This window comes from Acipenser ruthenus, chromosome 13 (genome assembly GCF_902713425.1).
Source record: "Acipenser ruthenus chromosome 13, fAciRut3.2 maternal haplotype, whole genome shotgun sequence".
In the NCBI taxonomy this organism is placed as follows: domain Eukaryota; kingdom Metazoa; phylum Chordata; class Actinopteri; order Acipenseriformes; family Acipenseridae; genus Acipenser; species Acipenser ruthenus.
In genome coordinates, this window is record NC_081201.1 from 30,032,423 (window position 1) to 30,048,213 (window position 15,791).

The window sequence follows — 15,791 nt, forward strand, 5'->3', positions numbered from 1 at the left end:
CTCAGTGGAAAAGGCAGTGTTTTCCTGACAGGTGATTCAACAGTATAAGTGTTGCTTCACAAAAACACGACAGAAAGGTGTTAGCATTATATATCTCAGTCTTTATGTCTTTAACTTTGCTGTTACTGAACACAGACTGGAGGTTTTAATTGATTAAAACATTAATCATTGAAGTTTGCTTTAATTACAATTGTGATAAATAATTAATCAAATCTGCTTAAATCCAATACAGTAACTGAGAACTAAAGTCTTGGAATTTAATTTTTAATGTGAATAAATGTAACTACCATGACTAATCATATGGGACTAATAATTAATAATAGTGATGATTTTCTAGTTGTATACAGCATTGCTTTCTATTTGAAGAAAAAAGATGCATCTTCTGCATTGAAGCAAAAATCTTTGACAGTTGTCTTGATGGTGCATTAATGTGACACAGTGACAGTCCCGAGCAACAAAGAACAAGCAGGCAGAGACACACAGGGAAATGAGTGCTGGGAAGAGGAATAGAGGAGTGCATTTTACAGATGGCAAGCTGCATCTTTTCATAGGTGTACAGACATAAGAAGCAGCTCTGGGACTGGGTCCTGTCCACAAAACCTGCTCAGAAATACTTGGCACAAGTAGCAAAAACAATTAGTGTCACCTAAGGAGCCCTATGCTGTCAAAATTATATACACATCACTTCTGATGATCACATACATTACAAAGTTTTCTTTCTCATAAAATATAGTTTAAATCCACAATTTTACATCTGCACTGTTCTGAAAGTAAAATTATATTTCAGTAAAATTGCAGGAAATACGATCTGTGCAAAGAAATCTAATACAAAGAATAACATAAATCAGATCTGTAATTCTTAGCACGTATACACTGCACTAAAATAATGTGCAAAACCCCATATATACAGTATGTCAAACAACAGCATACATTCCTTTTATATAAGAATTTACCAGGGATTAGGGAATAGCCATTTTAAACCATATAACCCTTTAATTCTTTTGTTGGCTCTTACTGCTTAGTTACTGTTGTCACTAATACAGGTTACTACAGATAGTAAAACTGAGTGGTTGCAATAATTCTGCCTTCCCTTATAAAAGTTTACCACAGCATTTTTGCACAGTACATTTGTCCTTTTCCCATGCTTTTGCCATGGTTATACAATGCATTTACCATAGCTTACCCTGGTTTGAATTTTTTTTTTAATATGCTTTGCCATACTTATCTGTGCTTTACAATGCTTACCTATGCTTTACCATACTTTTACATTGCTATACTTTTGCTGTGGGAAACTTTTATAAGGATTACATTAGATTACATAAAAAATGCACACAACCTTTACTAATTGACTGAGAAATGCATAGGGGCTGAATAGATAAACCAAACTGGTTGGGTTGTTTTCCAATAACCCAGACTTACTTAATTAAGTTTAAGTAAATAATGGTATAATCACACTGTTTTTAACTACACCTGTTTCACATTTTGGTATTACTCTTAAACAACATTCATTTTCATATCGCATGTTCCTCATACTGGCCCATTTTACTTAAAACAATGGGCATTTTCAACGTAATAAGGGCAATAGAAAGCGTAGACTAATATAACAATAAATGAAAGATTGGACACACTCTTTGGCAGCCTGAAGATTTGGGGCACAAACTAATCATTTCTAACAATTCCTGATTCTAACCACTACTTTGGAAGGAAACTCTGTTCCTTGACTTCATTTAATTCCCTCTGTTGCTGCATTCCCATTTATGTGTTACCCATATGACTGCTCTCTGATCTTCACCTTTATCTTCTCTTCTTAACTTTGATCCTGCTCATTTATCTCCCTAATCCCTCCAGCTATTTCCTCTCTCTGTTGGATCTTGCCTTTAAACTCTTTCCAATTTTATCCTACAACCTTTTTTCCAGATATCCTTTTCCTAAACTGGCAATAATTCTGACAAGTGAATCAGAACATCCCAGCTGAAAAAATGCCTTGCCTTTGTAACAAGGAAAAGAATCCAAGTACAACTAACTCAGTTAAGTACAGTATGACAAACTGTGGTGACTGCTGAGCTACAATACATTCTATTGTCACGTACATACCTAATGTATATACAATAGACCAAGTTTGTTTAAACATGTGGTTTTCTGTAAAATATCCACACCCTTTTCCTTGTGTCTACTGTATCACTGTTTCAAACATCACTAGAAGTGAGTAAGTGAAATGATATGCAACATTCTCTCAAAAGTAATTCTCTATTAGGAAAGCTGTGTGGCACCAACAGTAACTTTATTGAGGTTACAGTAACACTGAAATCAAACTTTTCATTGTACTGTAATTTAAATTATTACCAAATTAAAAGTACTGTGCATTTTATTGCAAAAATGGTTGTAAGCGTGTGCTGGGAAGCCCTGCGCTGGTGGAGGCAAGCCCCCCACTTGCGCGAGGGTGTAAGGACGGGAGTGATCCACAACCATCAAGTAGTGACGACAGACACATCCAACTCGGGTTGGGGTGCGGTCTGGGCAGGCAGAGGAGTTCGCGGGTCCTGGTTGAGTTGCTGGACATCCCTGCACATAAATGCGCTGGAACTGCAAATGGTTCACTTTGCTCTCCAGCATTTCCTTCCAGTGCTCCAGAGGAGACATGTCCTTGTCCGCACGGACAACATGTCTGTAGTAGCGTATGTCAACCACCAGGGAGGGCTTCAGTCTCTGGGGTTGCGCCACATAGCCTTTAGGCTACTGACGTGGGCAAAGAGGTACCTGTTATCCCTCTGGGCTGTCCATCTTCCTGGTGGTGAATTGGGCGGCGGACCTCCTCTCGAGGGAGGGTCCTCACCCGTCAGGATGGCGACTCCACCCTCAGGTGGTACAGTTGATCGATACCGATACAATACCGTTGCTCCCGGCTTCCCTAGAGAAAGTCCTGAAAGAAGGAGCAACAGTTCTCCTGGTGGCCCCCAGATGGCCCTGCACCTGGATCTCCTCAGTCAGGCGAAGGACACCTCTGGCACTCAGAACCGGGCATACTCAAACTGTGGGTCTGGCCTCTGAACGGGACTGTGTCTGCCTTAGGCCTCTCAGATTCAGTCATCAGTACACTGCAGAATGCTAGGGCCTCCTCCACAAGGGCACTGTATGCCTACAAGTGGAGGTATTTTCAAATGTGGTGTATGACCAGAGGTCATGATCCCATCTATTGCCCTATAGCAACTATTTTACAGTTTCTGCAAGATCTGCTGGAGGCAGGCAGGTCCCCCTCTATGCTGAAAGTGTACCTAGCAGCTATACCTGCATGCCATGTCCCCATTGACTCAGTTATCCTGGGCACTCATATTCTGGCAACCCATTTTTTCTCCTCGAGTGGAGTCTGGAAGTGGTATTGGAGGCTCTCACTAAGGCCCAGTTTGAGCCTATACATTCCATAGAGTTTAAAGATCTAGACAGCCTTTTTGTTAGCCATCACCTCCGCTATGTGGGTTAGTGAGCTACAGGCTCTGTTGGTGCACAGCTCCTGTGTGCGTGTTTGGGATGATGGAAACAGGGTATCATTACGCATGAACCCCGCTTTCCTCCCTGAGGTGGTTACGGCTTTCCACTTAAACCAGTCAATGGAACTCTTGCCTGTCTGTTTTGCATCATTTTAGAAAACTATTAACTTGACCTCACCAAGATCAACAGTCAGTCACTTTGCTTCAATATTTACAATAATGTTTTTCTACTGAACAAAATAAAAAAAGGTTACATATTTACATATTTTAATTTCAAATATTTTCTTTTTACTCCATTTAGAAAAAAACATGGTGCAAAGTGGAGCAAAAGCTGATTTGACCAAACTACTATATGGAAACAGATAGATTAGGGTATTGTAGAGCATTTTACAACATTGACTACTGATTTTAAGCGGTAATCCTGGTATCCTGGGTGCAAACTAGGGCAATTCCCTAGTGCTGTAAAATGCTCTAAAAACATCCAGCTATGATTTATCGCGGCAGGGTATATAGGTTGATTGGATCAACCTCTTAGTAAACCAAGCCTGGGATCCAATTGATATATTTCGTAAAACATGAATGAATTAATACCAGTAAGAAGAACACAATAATGGAAATAAGTCAATTATTTTAAAAATACAAAAAATGTAAATTGTTCTTTGAACAATACCAAAATGTTAGGCAGCTATGAATCAGATATTCCATTTTGCTAAAAAGGTAACTTTCTAAAAAGTTTTTTATACCCAGTGAAAATAATTGCAAAAGCTTACATAATGAACCATGCGGATACTGTATTCCATTGATTTGTTCTAGTTAATTACACCACATGTTGGAGCACAGTGTGGCAAATGATTTAACATATGGAAATATTCATTCACCATATTATTATTATTATTGTTTAAAAAAAGAAATCTAATAAAAATGAAATGTTTACAAAGAACGGCAGATGGCAGTAAAGTTATACATGTTTTCAGTGCTTAATTCAGGATCACAGTAAATAAGTTACTCCACCGTTATTTTTTCGTTATATAAAATACAGTATTCAAATTTGGTAGTTTCCGGAAGCGTGGACTTCGTGTTACGTATTGTTATAAATACTCAGCTTTTTTTTTAGCCAATAACTTCGAGCCACAGCAGTCTGTAGCGTATTTCTGTCCGGAAGATTGCAGGCATATTCAAAATGGCTTCAGGTAAGAAATGGCATGTTATGAAATCAGATTAACTTAAGGTATTTTAGCGCTTTATATCTATCTATCTATCTATCTATCTATCTATCTATCTATCTATCTATCTATCTATCTATATATATCTATATCTATCTATCTATCTATCTATATATATATCTATATATATCTATCTATCTATCTATCTATCTATCTATATATATATATATATATATATATATATATATATATATATATATATATATATATATATATATATATATATATATATATCTTCCACCGAGTTTAGGTAGGGGGTGCGTCTAGGTTTTATATTATTATTTGTATCACGGGTTCTCTATACAGCTGTTATTTCCTGAGAAAATAAAAGTGACTTCAAACAAACGTGTTGTATGTACTTTTTGAGCTACCATAGCAGTATTTCTGGCAGCTGTCACATGACAACATCTGTACACTGTGGCCTCGTACTAGAGTCGTTTTCGCTGTTCGTTTTCAAAGATGGCTTTAATGTATCCAGAGAATCCCAAATTGGCTCAGAAACCCTCGGCCATGTTTTTGCTGTGGGATTATGAATAGGCCAAAAAAAAAAAAAAAAAAAAAAGATTTTAATGAAAGGTCAGAGACTAACGTGTGTGGTAAAACAATCAGAATCTTTCAGTTCAACCAATCATATGCGTTATTAAAATGTATACGTGCAGACTGATGTAAACCAAGAAACAGAGAATAACGGTTGTTACGGTAGACTGTATCAGGTAGCAGGGTTATTAAAATATGTTAAAGCAGTACACAAGTTACATTTCAAACACTTGATGGATAGTTCAATATGACACTGGCTAACAAGGATTTCTGTTTGAAGAGTAATTACCATTACATTTATTTCTAGGAAGAAGACAGGTGCCCTCCTATGACGTTATCAACACCTTTAAGAGTCACACTGGGGCAAAAGACAATCCTTTAATGGGGTATGTGCTTGATCACTCACTGAGAGAGCACCCTGTACTGAAGAAGCTAAAACTGGTGAGTACAAATGATTTTGTTCATAGATATTTAACAGGAGTGCTTTCGGGATGTTTGGTGGTATTGTTGCTATATGCATGTGTGTTTTTATTTATTTATTTATTTATTGAGACAGTATAGATTACAAGGAAAATCAATGTTAACAGTGGTGGAAACTCACAGACATCTGTTGTTTATCTCCTTTTAAATGGTTATTCCTGTTTGTATAACATATCATTGCTTTTAAAATTGACATTTCTAATTAGTTTACATTCATTTGTAAAACACTAAAAAAAACATCACCAACAACTCCAACATTACCAATATTTTTGTATGTTAATTGTGACCTTCTCCGTGGTAGTTCTTCCTCTCTCTGTCTGCTTTTTGCTTGATTTTTTTTCTCCCCCAACAGAGGGTGACTGATACTGTAACACCTCCCCAGCATCTCTTTTTGGACAAATCAGTTGTCTAGAGAAATAGAGAGGAACAAAGTGTCTCAGTAGCAGTGGCACTGATCCTTTTCAGTAGTAGATGGGAGTCAAAAACACAATTATATATAACTGTCAATTAAAATAAATTAAAAAAAATAAGCAAGACTCAACAAATTGTTAGTAACTATTACGGTATTTGATTATTGTTCCAACCCTAGTTATAAATAGAAGTCCCATACACTAAAACTCATCAGGCAATAATGCTGAGTATTGCACAGTGTGGTAAAGGGTTCTACAGTACAAGGGCGCATAGATATCCTTGGTTGGCCAACCAACATTTTAGGGCTCAGTTGTCAAAAGCAAACTGCTGTGTTGGGATACTAGAGAAGACATTCGTTTAGCAACACATTCTTCCACCAAAGCAGTTTTCACTAGATACAAGGGCATGTAAATACTATTTCTGCTGGCCAATATTAGTAATATGCCCTGCTGTACAAACAAATGATGGCCAATAATGTAATCTTATGTTCTGTGAATATTAGATATTCCTTTTTGGTTTTAAGGAAACCATTCAGCATTTTGAAATTGAATTTTTTTATTTTCTGGCATAATTCCATTATTTTTTTATGCAAATCCCAAGTTTCTACAAATGGCTGTATTGCAACAAAGTTTGCAAGCATAATTTAATATACAAGGGACTATCTATTGTGTGTGTGAAGTATTTTAAAATGCCAAGAGTTAGGCAACAAAAACACATCGCAAGCTTTGACTATGTAGAAACAAGCTGAAGAAAGTCTTATTTTCCTTATTATAAATGGCCCTTCAATTCTGCAACCTGCCAGTTCAAAAGAAGTAGAAACAGACCAGGTCCCTCAAGTGAAACAAGTGCTTTGCATGTTAAGGCAAACGGGGAAATCGCACATTCATAATGGAAGAAAAGACATTGCTTCATCCATAATCATTATTTTGTATGATATTAATTTGTGACTGTTAAGTTCTATGGGCCTCATTTACGAAAGGCCACTAAACATTATGATGCACCATAATTGCAATTAGTGTGCACATTCATGATTTCCGTATTTATTATCGCACAAAATACTGGGTATATTCAGTGAAAATTGCCTGTAAATAACAGGTTATATTAAGTGTGAATAAGCGTGAATTAATGTTATCATTTCTTAGATTTTTTTTTATAGTTCATTACATTGGTACAAATAATAGAGTGGTTAAATAAAACACTGGACCTTTCGTAAATGAGGCCCTATGATTCATAAAACTAACCAGATAATGATTTCAATGACAAAGCTAACATTGAACCAGCAGAGGGTGCCATGGGATAATACATAGTGCATAGCGCTCAAGGTCACCACTGGATCCACATTTCTTTTTGCTTAAGCAATTTTTATGGACAAATATTACAACTTCTTTGAAACGAAGGCAATGCCTTTTTTTCTGTAGAAGCGATAAATGTAATGTACAAAAGGAATGAATCCAAACATTATATATATATATATATATATATATATATATATATATATATATATATATATATATATATATATAGTAATAATATTTTAACCCCTTACAACAAAAACAGTCTTCACAAAAGGAAACTGTGGTCCACAGTTGCAAAATAGCAAAGAGGGATGATTTGCTGGTTTATAAGGACTTTTAGCTGGATTTCAAACTGATGACCATGTCCTTCAATTTTGCAGCATACACTTGAACATCCTGAAAACCGGATGATGGTGGCTTGTGAACAAGCTCAGCTAATGGCCAACCTTGCCAAACTCATTAAAGCAAAGAAAGCAATTGAAGTTGGTAGGTACAGATGTTATGGTTGTGACTGACCTGTGTCAGTGTACATTATTGACAAAACAGCAGCATACAGGCTTCCTAATTTGCCTAGATCTAAATGATAAAATAGTTAACTTTACATACAGGTATAGTGTGAAAAAAATCTTAATTTGGTATTGACTGGTAATACTGACTTGCACATTATACTTTGTTAGAAATGCTTATTTTCACAGAGGGAATCGTCCCATAGTTTAGAGCACTCGGCAAAATGTATTTGTTTTTTGTAACTGCTTTCTCTTTTCAGGGGTATTTACAGGGTACAATGCTTTAAACCTGGCTCTTGCACTGCCGGCTGATGGCAAGGTTGTTGCTTGTGATGTCAGTGAAGAGTTTACCAGTGTGGGAAAACCCTTCTGGAAAGAAGTAAGACCATGCATTGTTTCGGTGTTGTGTCCGGTATTTACCACATAAAGGGGCTGATGTAAGGATACATGCAAAGTGATTTGCGGCTGCAAAATACCCATATTGCAGCCAAAATCAGGGTTTTGCACACGCAAACCGTGTGCAGAAAAAGTGGGACTTTAGCAGCCACTTAAAACACATCGTATGAAAAGAATGGTTTTCACCTGCCATTCTGCACTTTGTCATCATTAATCCATTTAAATTATATTTAAATAAATAGTGCACCATTCAAAGATTGAGACAATAACGTTAGCAATAATTTTTGTGATCAAATATTTTTAATTAGGCTGTATCTGATTAACTGTATATTATTTTATTTATACAGCAAATCAACATATGCACTTATTAAAAAACTGACAACAAATAAACACATTTAAGGTGCTCAATGCAAATCTGTACCATCTTATAGTGATATCAACTATGTGATAGCTATGCGTGTGTAGGGTGTAATGGGTATATTTTGTCGAGTGGCATAATTGTACAGCAAGTCTTACCTGTATGATGTTAAAGCAATGTAGCGCAACAGGGTGTGTGCGTTAGGAGTGCCATATTCCAGTTATACAAAGACTATGAGGTCTTTTATAATTAAGAACAACTAACACGAATACTGTAGGTTTAAAGAGAACCACGGTGATGTCCTGAGAAATCACTGCGGCTATGACATTACATAACCTAATGAAATGAATAGGAGGACGATCCTTGCCATTGTATAATATAGATCAGGGGTCTCCAATCCTGGTCCTGGACGGTCGGTGTCCCTCCTGGTTTTTGTTCCAACTGTACCCTAAATTAATTAATTGGTCCAATTAAGTAATTTAGGGTACAGTTGGAACAAAAACCAGGAGGGACACCGGTCCTCCAGGACCAGGACTGGAGACCCCTGATATAGATGATTAGGAGAGGTGGAAGCTGTGATAAGTGACTTCAATGCAGAGGGGTGACGTACAGAACCGTGTGTGTTCTTTTTTTTCGTCACTGATTGTAATCTTTTATGTCCAGCTACCTTAATCAAAGCTTATTTTATAGATCCATATTTTCTTCCTACTTTTAGCTAAATGGTGGTTAAAAAGCTTGTCATGTCAGGTAAATGATAGTAGAACCTAGACGCTTCTGTAAATGCAAAACACAGAGAGAGAAAACCAATTACTCTCAAGATGATTCCCCTGACCTTGCAGGGAGAAATGATCCCACTCCTGTAAACTAAGCCATACAGTCTTGACTGCAGGAAGGCAAATGGTTTACCCTGACTGATAGTGTGTATATATCGGGGACAATGATACAGTGAAAGGAAAAGAAATGGAGAAAAACACCTTTTTCTATGCTGATTTCAAGCAGAATTATTTTTTTCTATACAATAAATCTCCTTTTTTATATAGTGATTTTAATGATGAAGAATGTAAGTTTAGTGTCTGGGGGTGGTAAAGCTGACAATTTGATCAAATAACAATAGATACAGTCAAAGATGAAATTCCTACTTATCTGTGAACCATGGCGTGTAACCTGCACACTAAAATCAATACAGAACTTAAGGGGATTCAGAGCAGCTTGAGGAAGTCCCTAATTGATTAGGAATGTATACAGCAGGATTCAGAGGGGGAAATGGTCTATGTAGAAACGTCTGTCACTTTGTCACAAGTCAGAAAAAGGAACACATGGAGGGTTAAGTGCAAAAATAATCAGTGCAGAAGACATAACCATCGAGATGCAAAGTCACAATGTCTTTCTTCATAAATGTATTATTTTTGCACATATAACCATCACACTTTCTGTTTAAAACCTTTTGATGTCTGACCCTCCCCTTTAGGTAGATAGCTTATGCATTGTATTGTCTTTATCTTATTTGACTATATGGAAACAGTTAAAACATCGGTTTTGCTTTTTGTACAGCTGTATGCGTAGGATAAAGAGGTTTATAATTGCCCTGCTATAACTACAATAGCTTTAACATTGTCCATTTTGTCATGCCAATACTGTTTTAACACTTTCCTTTTAAAGTCTCCTGTGAATGAGCTATTTAACTCGTGTTGTCAGTTTATTTTGTGAAGCCTTTTTAGATACCATTGCTATTTAAATTCCACAACTCCTCTTCACTTGAGGCCCAGATTGAATTATGGTTCTAGGGGTTATCCTCTGTGATGTGTAGAACATTCTGCCATTAAGGCTCCAGTTTGTATATTACATTTCAGTCACCTTGCTTTTGTTTACGGTGTTGCCTGAGCCTGCAATGCCCTTCACAGTGCTCTAAAACTCCTAGGACTATTTGGTTATTTAAGAACTAGCCTAATTTGCTGTGTCATTTGAATACAGACTGCACAAATATTCTGTTTATATAAATCTGAAACCTGCTGCGAGTCAAATTTGCATGCACCTGCTCTACCTGCAACAGTAAGGGTTTATTATTAATTCAGTCTCTTTATTCTGGCAACAGACATTTAGTAAGGGCTTTGCCTTTATTTCAGATAGTGATTTTTGTAATACCTGCAGATGCGTTGGCAGTCATGGTTCCCTAGAGGCCTGAAGTTCAAAAGCAAGGAAGATTCACCTTTTGTGTTTCTGAATTTCTGCTTTCTTGACATTTTGTATGTGATTGAAAAATCAATAGACAATTGATGACAAAAGCAAGATTAAAACTGTGCCACTATCCATTTCACAGTCCTGTCTTTTTGTTGAGGAATTTAATATAAAATTCACCACACTGAATTATTCAAGCATGAGAAGTCCCCTTCACTGCAGTTACCTTCTACTGTTCTTGTAGGCTGGAGTTGAACATAAAATTGACCTGAGGATACAGCCAGCTCTACAAACCCTTGGTAAGTTAAAAACAGCTGCAAAACATAATCATGGCTAAACCGTATTGCAATGATGAAGCAATCAGAATTCTACATGTAAGATATTAGACAGAATAGTATTACCACAAATAATCTGCTAATGCGCTCATCCCTGCTTAAAACTTTGTATAAAAAACACCGTTACATACAGTAGACCTCTACTATAGTGTAAGTGCAAGGAACTTTTACATACAAACTACATTCCTGTTTTAAAAATAGCTGTTTCGTATATTTAATTCAGTATAATGCCACTAATCAATATTGCTTTTCTAATGCAAGAATAGGTGTCGCGCTAATATGCTCATCAAAGTTCAAAACTTTGTGAAATACACTGGTACGTAAAGCTACAACAAACTTTATAACCAATCATATAACCACAATAAAGTGTGGAAATTATTTTTACTCAGTCAATAAATAGAGCAATATATATATATATATATTTTTTTTAAATAAAAAATGCCCATTGGCTGTATGGTGGAAGCTGGTTATGCAAATTGTAAACTTAAGCCAGCAGTGCCTGAGCAAACCTGTTAAGACCCAAGCACATTGCATAAAAGATGAGCTCCCACTGGTTTACAATACATGCATCATGAATCAATTATACTGCTAGCAGCTTTAAGTGTTACTCATCTGGAGGACCAAAATTAAGCCAGGTAAAATTCGGTAGAAAATTATTCACCATCAATACTGACACCTATCCCAACTGTTCAATTTTAACAGCCAGATACTAGAAGACTGCACTCTTCAACTTTATCTAGCAAAGCTTAATTCAATTCAGACCCAGATATTTTCTGGGCTAAGGACCAAGAACCCCTTTTCCACCCATTGTGTAAAATGTATAGTGAAATCTCAAATTATTTGTGTATTGCATGTCTTTAAACTTTTCTTTCTGGTTTTACAGATGAGCTTGTGGCCGCTGGTGAAGCTGAAACCTTTGACTTTGCCTTTATAGATGCTGACAAATCTAATTATGACCACTATTACGAGAAGTGCCTACTGCTAATTAGGAAAGGAGGAATTATAGCCATTGATAATGTGAGTATGGTCCTCTAAGGCACGTCTTACCGCCTTTGCTGGTGTAAATCCCATTTCAAGTGTTTCAGCTACTTCCTTTAGCGTTCGTGTGTCACTTCACTCCTTCTTCACTTGGGGTGCTTGTGTCTTGAGATGCTTGTGGTAAGATTGCTTGGAAGAGGAAGGGAAAACAGGTGGAATAAGGTATGGGATGAAATGACTCTGATACAGTATGTCTGTGCCACAAGAATTTATATTTCTCTTAAACTTGCATTGGCTACTGCAAGACACCTACAACTAAGTAATTTTATTGTCATTTAAAGGAATACTTTATATTCTGAATATGTTTATTATTATGGGAGTATTCCATTAAGGGGGATAAAAGTAAACTAAAGTATGCACAATATGCTAAATAAAGCTCTGGACTGGCTAGCCTACATCGTTTTGAAAATCTCACTGGATGTAAAATGAGTCGTGTGTTTTTTTTTTTGGTTTTTTTTTATGCAAGTCAGCTTAAGGCTGTAACTACAAAGATGGAGAGTGAGCTACCAATTGATTTCCAACAGGCAATTTTGAGGAACATATTTTTAATCTAAACCAACCTGGGCAAGCAGTTGTTATCACTGGGTGTATCAGCACTGTACATATGTGTTGGAGACTTAAATACTTTAGAGTATGTACTATTGAACTCTTTATTCTATGCAGTGCCTTACATAAGACTACATAGAACGAATGGGGCTTCATCCTTCATATACAATAATTATATTCTAGGCAAACCATGACGTAAACTTTGAAGATATTCATGACAGGTTGCAATACAGGGAAGATATGTGACGAACAGGCTACTTCATGAAACTCCTGCAAAACTCCCGAGATCCCTGTGTACGGCTGCAGTAGTTGACCCCGTACAACTTGTTCTGTTTTTGTCTTTCAGGTGCTTTGGGGAGGAAAAGTGCTGAACCCAGAGACAGGCGACAAAGACACCCAGTGCATTCACAAGCTGAATGAGAAAATTCATAGAGATTCCAGGGTCAATATCAGCATGATAACAGTAGGAGATGGGTTAACCTTGGCATTCAAGCTCTAACCTATTACAGATGTTAAAAGCATACAGGTCAGGGAATCGATCCTATGTTTTTATGACCAGAAAACTGTTTGGAAATACAGTAGGGGAACACTTTATAATAATGACTTCAACTACTTAATGCATTTTATATGAACTACTGTAACCTTGCCTAAAAGTACCAGGAACAAGTCATTTTGTACCTTGTTGCCTTTAGAATGCAAATGGAGCTTAATAAAATCAATGCAGCATTTAATGGTGTCTGGATTTGTTTTCTAATTGCTGTTTTACTTCATTTCCCCCCAACCCCCCCCCCCACACACACACGCACACACACGCACACGCACACACACACACGCTTTGTGCAGCATCGGTTTACCGGTAAACTGCTAACAGAACATTTTATTTGTTTTTAAATAACTTTCATATGCTACAAAATGGTGTATATCTGACAAAAACTGTTCAGCAAAAGAGATTTGAGTACTCAATTTGCCACGCTGACTTCTGCATTACCTTGTCCTTCACAGCGATGTCATCAAGTGCATTTAAGAGACACAGAAATCAATTAGACCCACTGCACATATTGCCAACAAAATAATTCTGTAACTTTCACCTGTCATGCACTTCCATTTGCTATGTATCACCCACAGATGGAGTTCTGCGAGAACTCTGTTTGCACGCAGTACTTTCAGCTAGTCTTTCACTACCTTTGGTCATTTTACCTGGAGTGAAATTATCCTCATCCCTTCAATGCCTTCTTTCCTGTAATTAACCTAATCAAATCAGGTTTATTGCAACCTATATCAGGTTGAAGATTTTACAGGGTAAACAAACACGTAAAATACATTTCATACAAAGGGGTACCATAGACAGATATATTACAAACACATGGGTACTACATTGCAAATAGACACTGAGCAAATAAGCAGTATAAATTACTGTCCAAAGGATTTATAACCGTTAAAAAATGGGTACCAAGGAAATTGTCTGCTTCCGTAAAGGCATTGTGAGTGTTATGCAAGAAAAATGCATCATTTCCCTTTCATATCTCAGAAATCATTTGAGGTAGTGACTTCATATTTTCAGGGTTATATAAACCCTGCATGTGTTGGTGACTATGACATTGACCTCTGACTTAATAGACTGAACTGTAGGTCACGTGACCTTTGAAGTTTCAGCTCCACAAGCCCAAATGTGATGGACACCATTAGTTTTCAGACAGCATCTCTACAAGCTGTATTCTGTGATTATCTAAATAAAGTTCTATTACAGGTGGAAATTAACATTTTGACCGCCACATTGTTTTTAACATATCAGTGATACAGCTCTTTTTCACATTTCCATTTTACTGTTTACAGACTATTCAGTCTAGGGATTCTTGTTTTTTGTTCACATACACTTCCATTTCTAGCTGTACCAACTTTAAGCAATGCATTTCCCAGTGAGTGGATATATTAATCGGTCAATGCTTTAACAAACTAGAATTCATTTTTTCATTGAATATTTTATAGTTTCTTAATAGTTACTGTTAATACGTTTTTTTTTTTTTTTTTTTAAACCCTGTAAGGCCAATATACCTGCAATGGATTAGCCAAGCTCATACAGTAAAATAATATCCTTAATGTCATTTTTCTGTTCTTCTTTGTGGTTTCAGTAATTGTTATTGCTTATTTTTACACTTGCACAGGACTAAATTACAGGGCAAATTACTTTTTTCAATTTTTTTGATCTCAAAGGATTAGCCTGGTCTGTAGTCTGAGAACAGGTGGCCAGACAGTATCATCAATTATTCTCTTTCTAGACGTACATTTAAGCTAAATCAGATCTGGCCTGAAATCAAATGCAAAGGCACCGTATGTACCATCTGGTGGGTGTGGAGTCTTATGATGTGTCCTGGGATTTCACTTTCAGCTCTTCTGTGGCCCCTCTTATCCTTTCTCTCTCTTATATATATATATATATATATATATATATATATATATATATATTTCAGGCAGAGAAACATAAATTCATCGAATGTTTATTTTGTATAAATATGTATTTCGATAATGTAAACCAATGTGTTAATACTTCAAACTCAACTGCTTGATGGCAACATGTCACATAATAAGACCAGGTTGCCACCTATTCCACAAAGCCACAATTAATTTGGTTGACCTTTCCATGGCAGCTCAAATCATGTATTCATAAAGACCTTGGTTTTGTGTATTTTAGTTACACACAATTTATAACAATACACTTAAAAAAAAAAAAAATAGGATAAGTGGATGGTTTCTCAGCCCCTGATTAGGACTAATCTTGTACAACCTTACCCAAGGTGACATTAGGTAGTCCAACATCAGTGCTAATCAGGGTCTGTGAACCAGTCGAAGGTGTTGTGATTAAATGCTGCCAACATTTTAATGTACCATGTAATTTCCGGTACACTGAGATAAGGCTTTCAGTTTCTGTTTTAATAAAGTAATTAAACATCTATCCTCCAGGGGAAACATTGCACGCTCAACGGTTGTGATAGATCTTGCTCTGCTGGG

General features: G+C 36.6%; 1 protein-coding gene across 2 annotated transcripts; it reads left to right on the top strand.

Annotated features, from left to right (window-relative positions):
* Positions 1 to 4,431: 4,431 nt before the first annotated feature.
* Positions 4,432 to 13,516, top strand: LOC117417800 (catechol O-methyltransferase domain-containing protein 1-like). Of its 2 annotated transcripts, none has more exons than XM_058985068.1 (7): positions 4,432 to 4,675; positions 5,553 to 5,686; positions 7,812 to 7,917; positions 8,198 to 8,316; positions 11,111 to 11,165; positions 12,136 to 12,218; positions 13,132 to 13,516. In XM_058985068.1, the coding sequence occupies exons 1-7, from the start codon at positions 4,666 to 4,668 to the stop codon at positions 13,282 to 13,284; spliced, it is 660 nt and encodes a 219-aa protein (XP_058841051.1). In that variant the 5' UTR covers positions 4,432 to 4,665; the 3' UTR covers positions 13,285 to 13,516. The 2 variants fall into 2 exon arrangements, with proteins under 2 accessions (XP_058841051.1, XP_033886017.2); XM_034030126.3 differs by having other exon boundaries at positions 4,433 to 4,675; positions 12,085 to 12,218.
* The last annotated feature ends 2,275 nt before the right edge of the window (positions 13,517 to 15,791 follow it).

Bases quoted from the DNA above. Each gene is read 5' to 3' on its own strand.
- LOC117417800 (XM_034030126.3), top strand. The intron at 8,317-11,110 runs GTAAGACCATGC...CTGTTCTTGTAG, and splicing joins GAAAACCCTTCTGGAAAGAA to GCTGGAGTTGAACATAAAAT. The intron at 11,166-12,084 runs GTAAGTTAAAAA...CTGGTTTTACAG, and splicing joins GCCAGCTCTACAAACCCTTG to ATGAGCTTGTGGCCGCTGGT.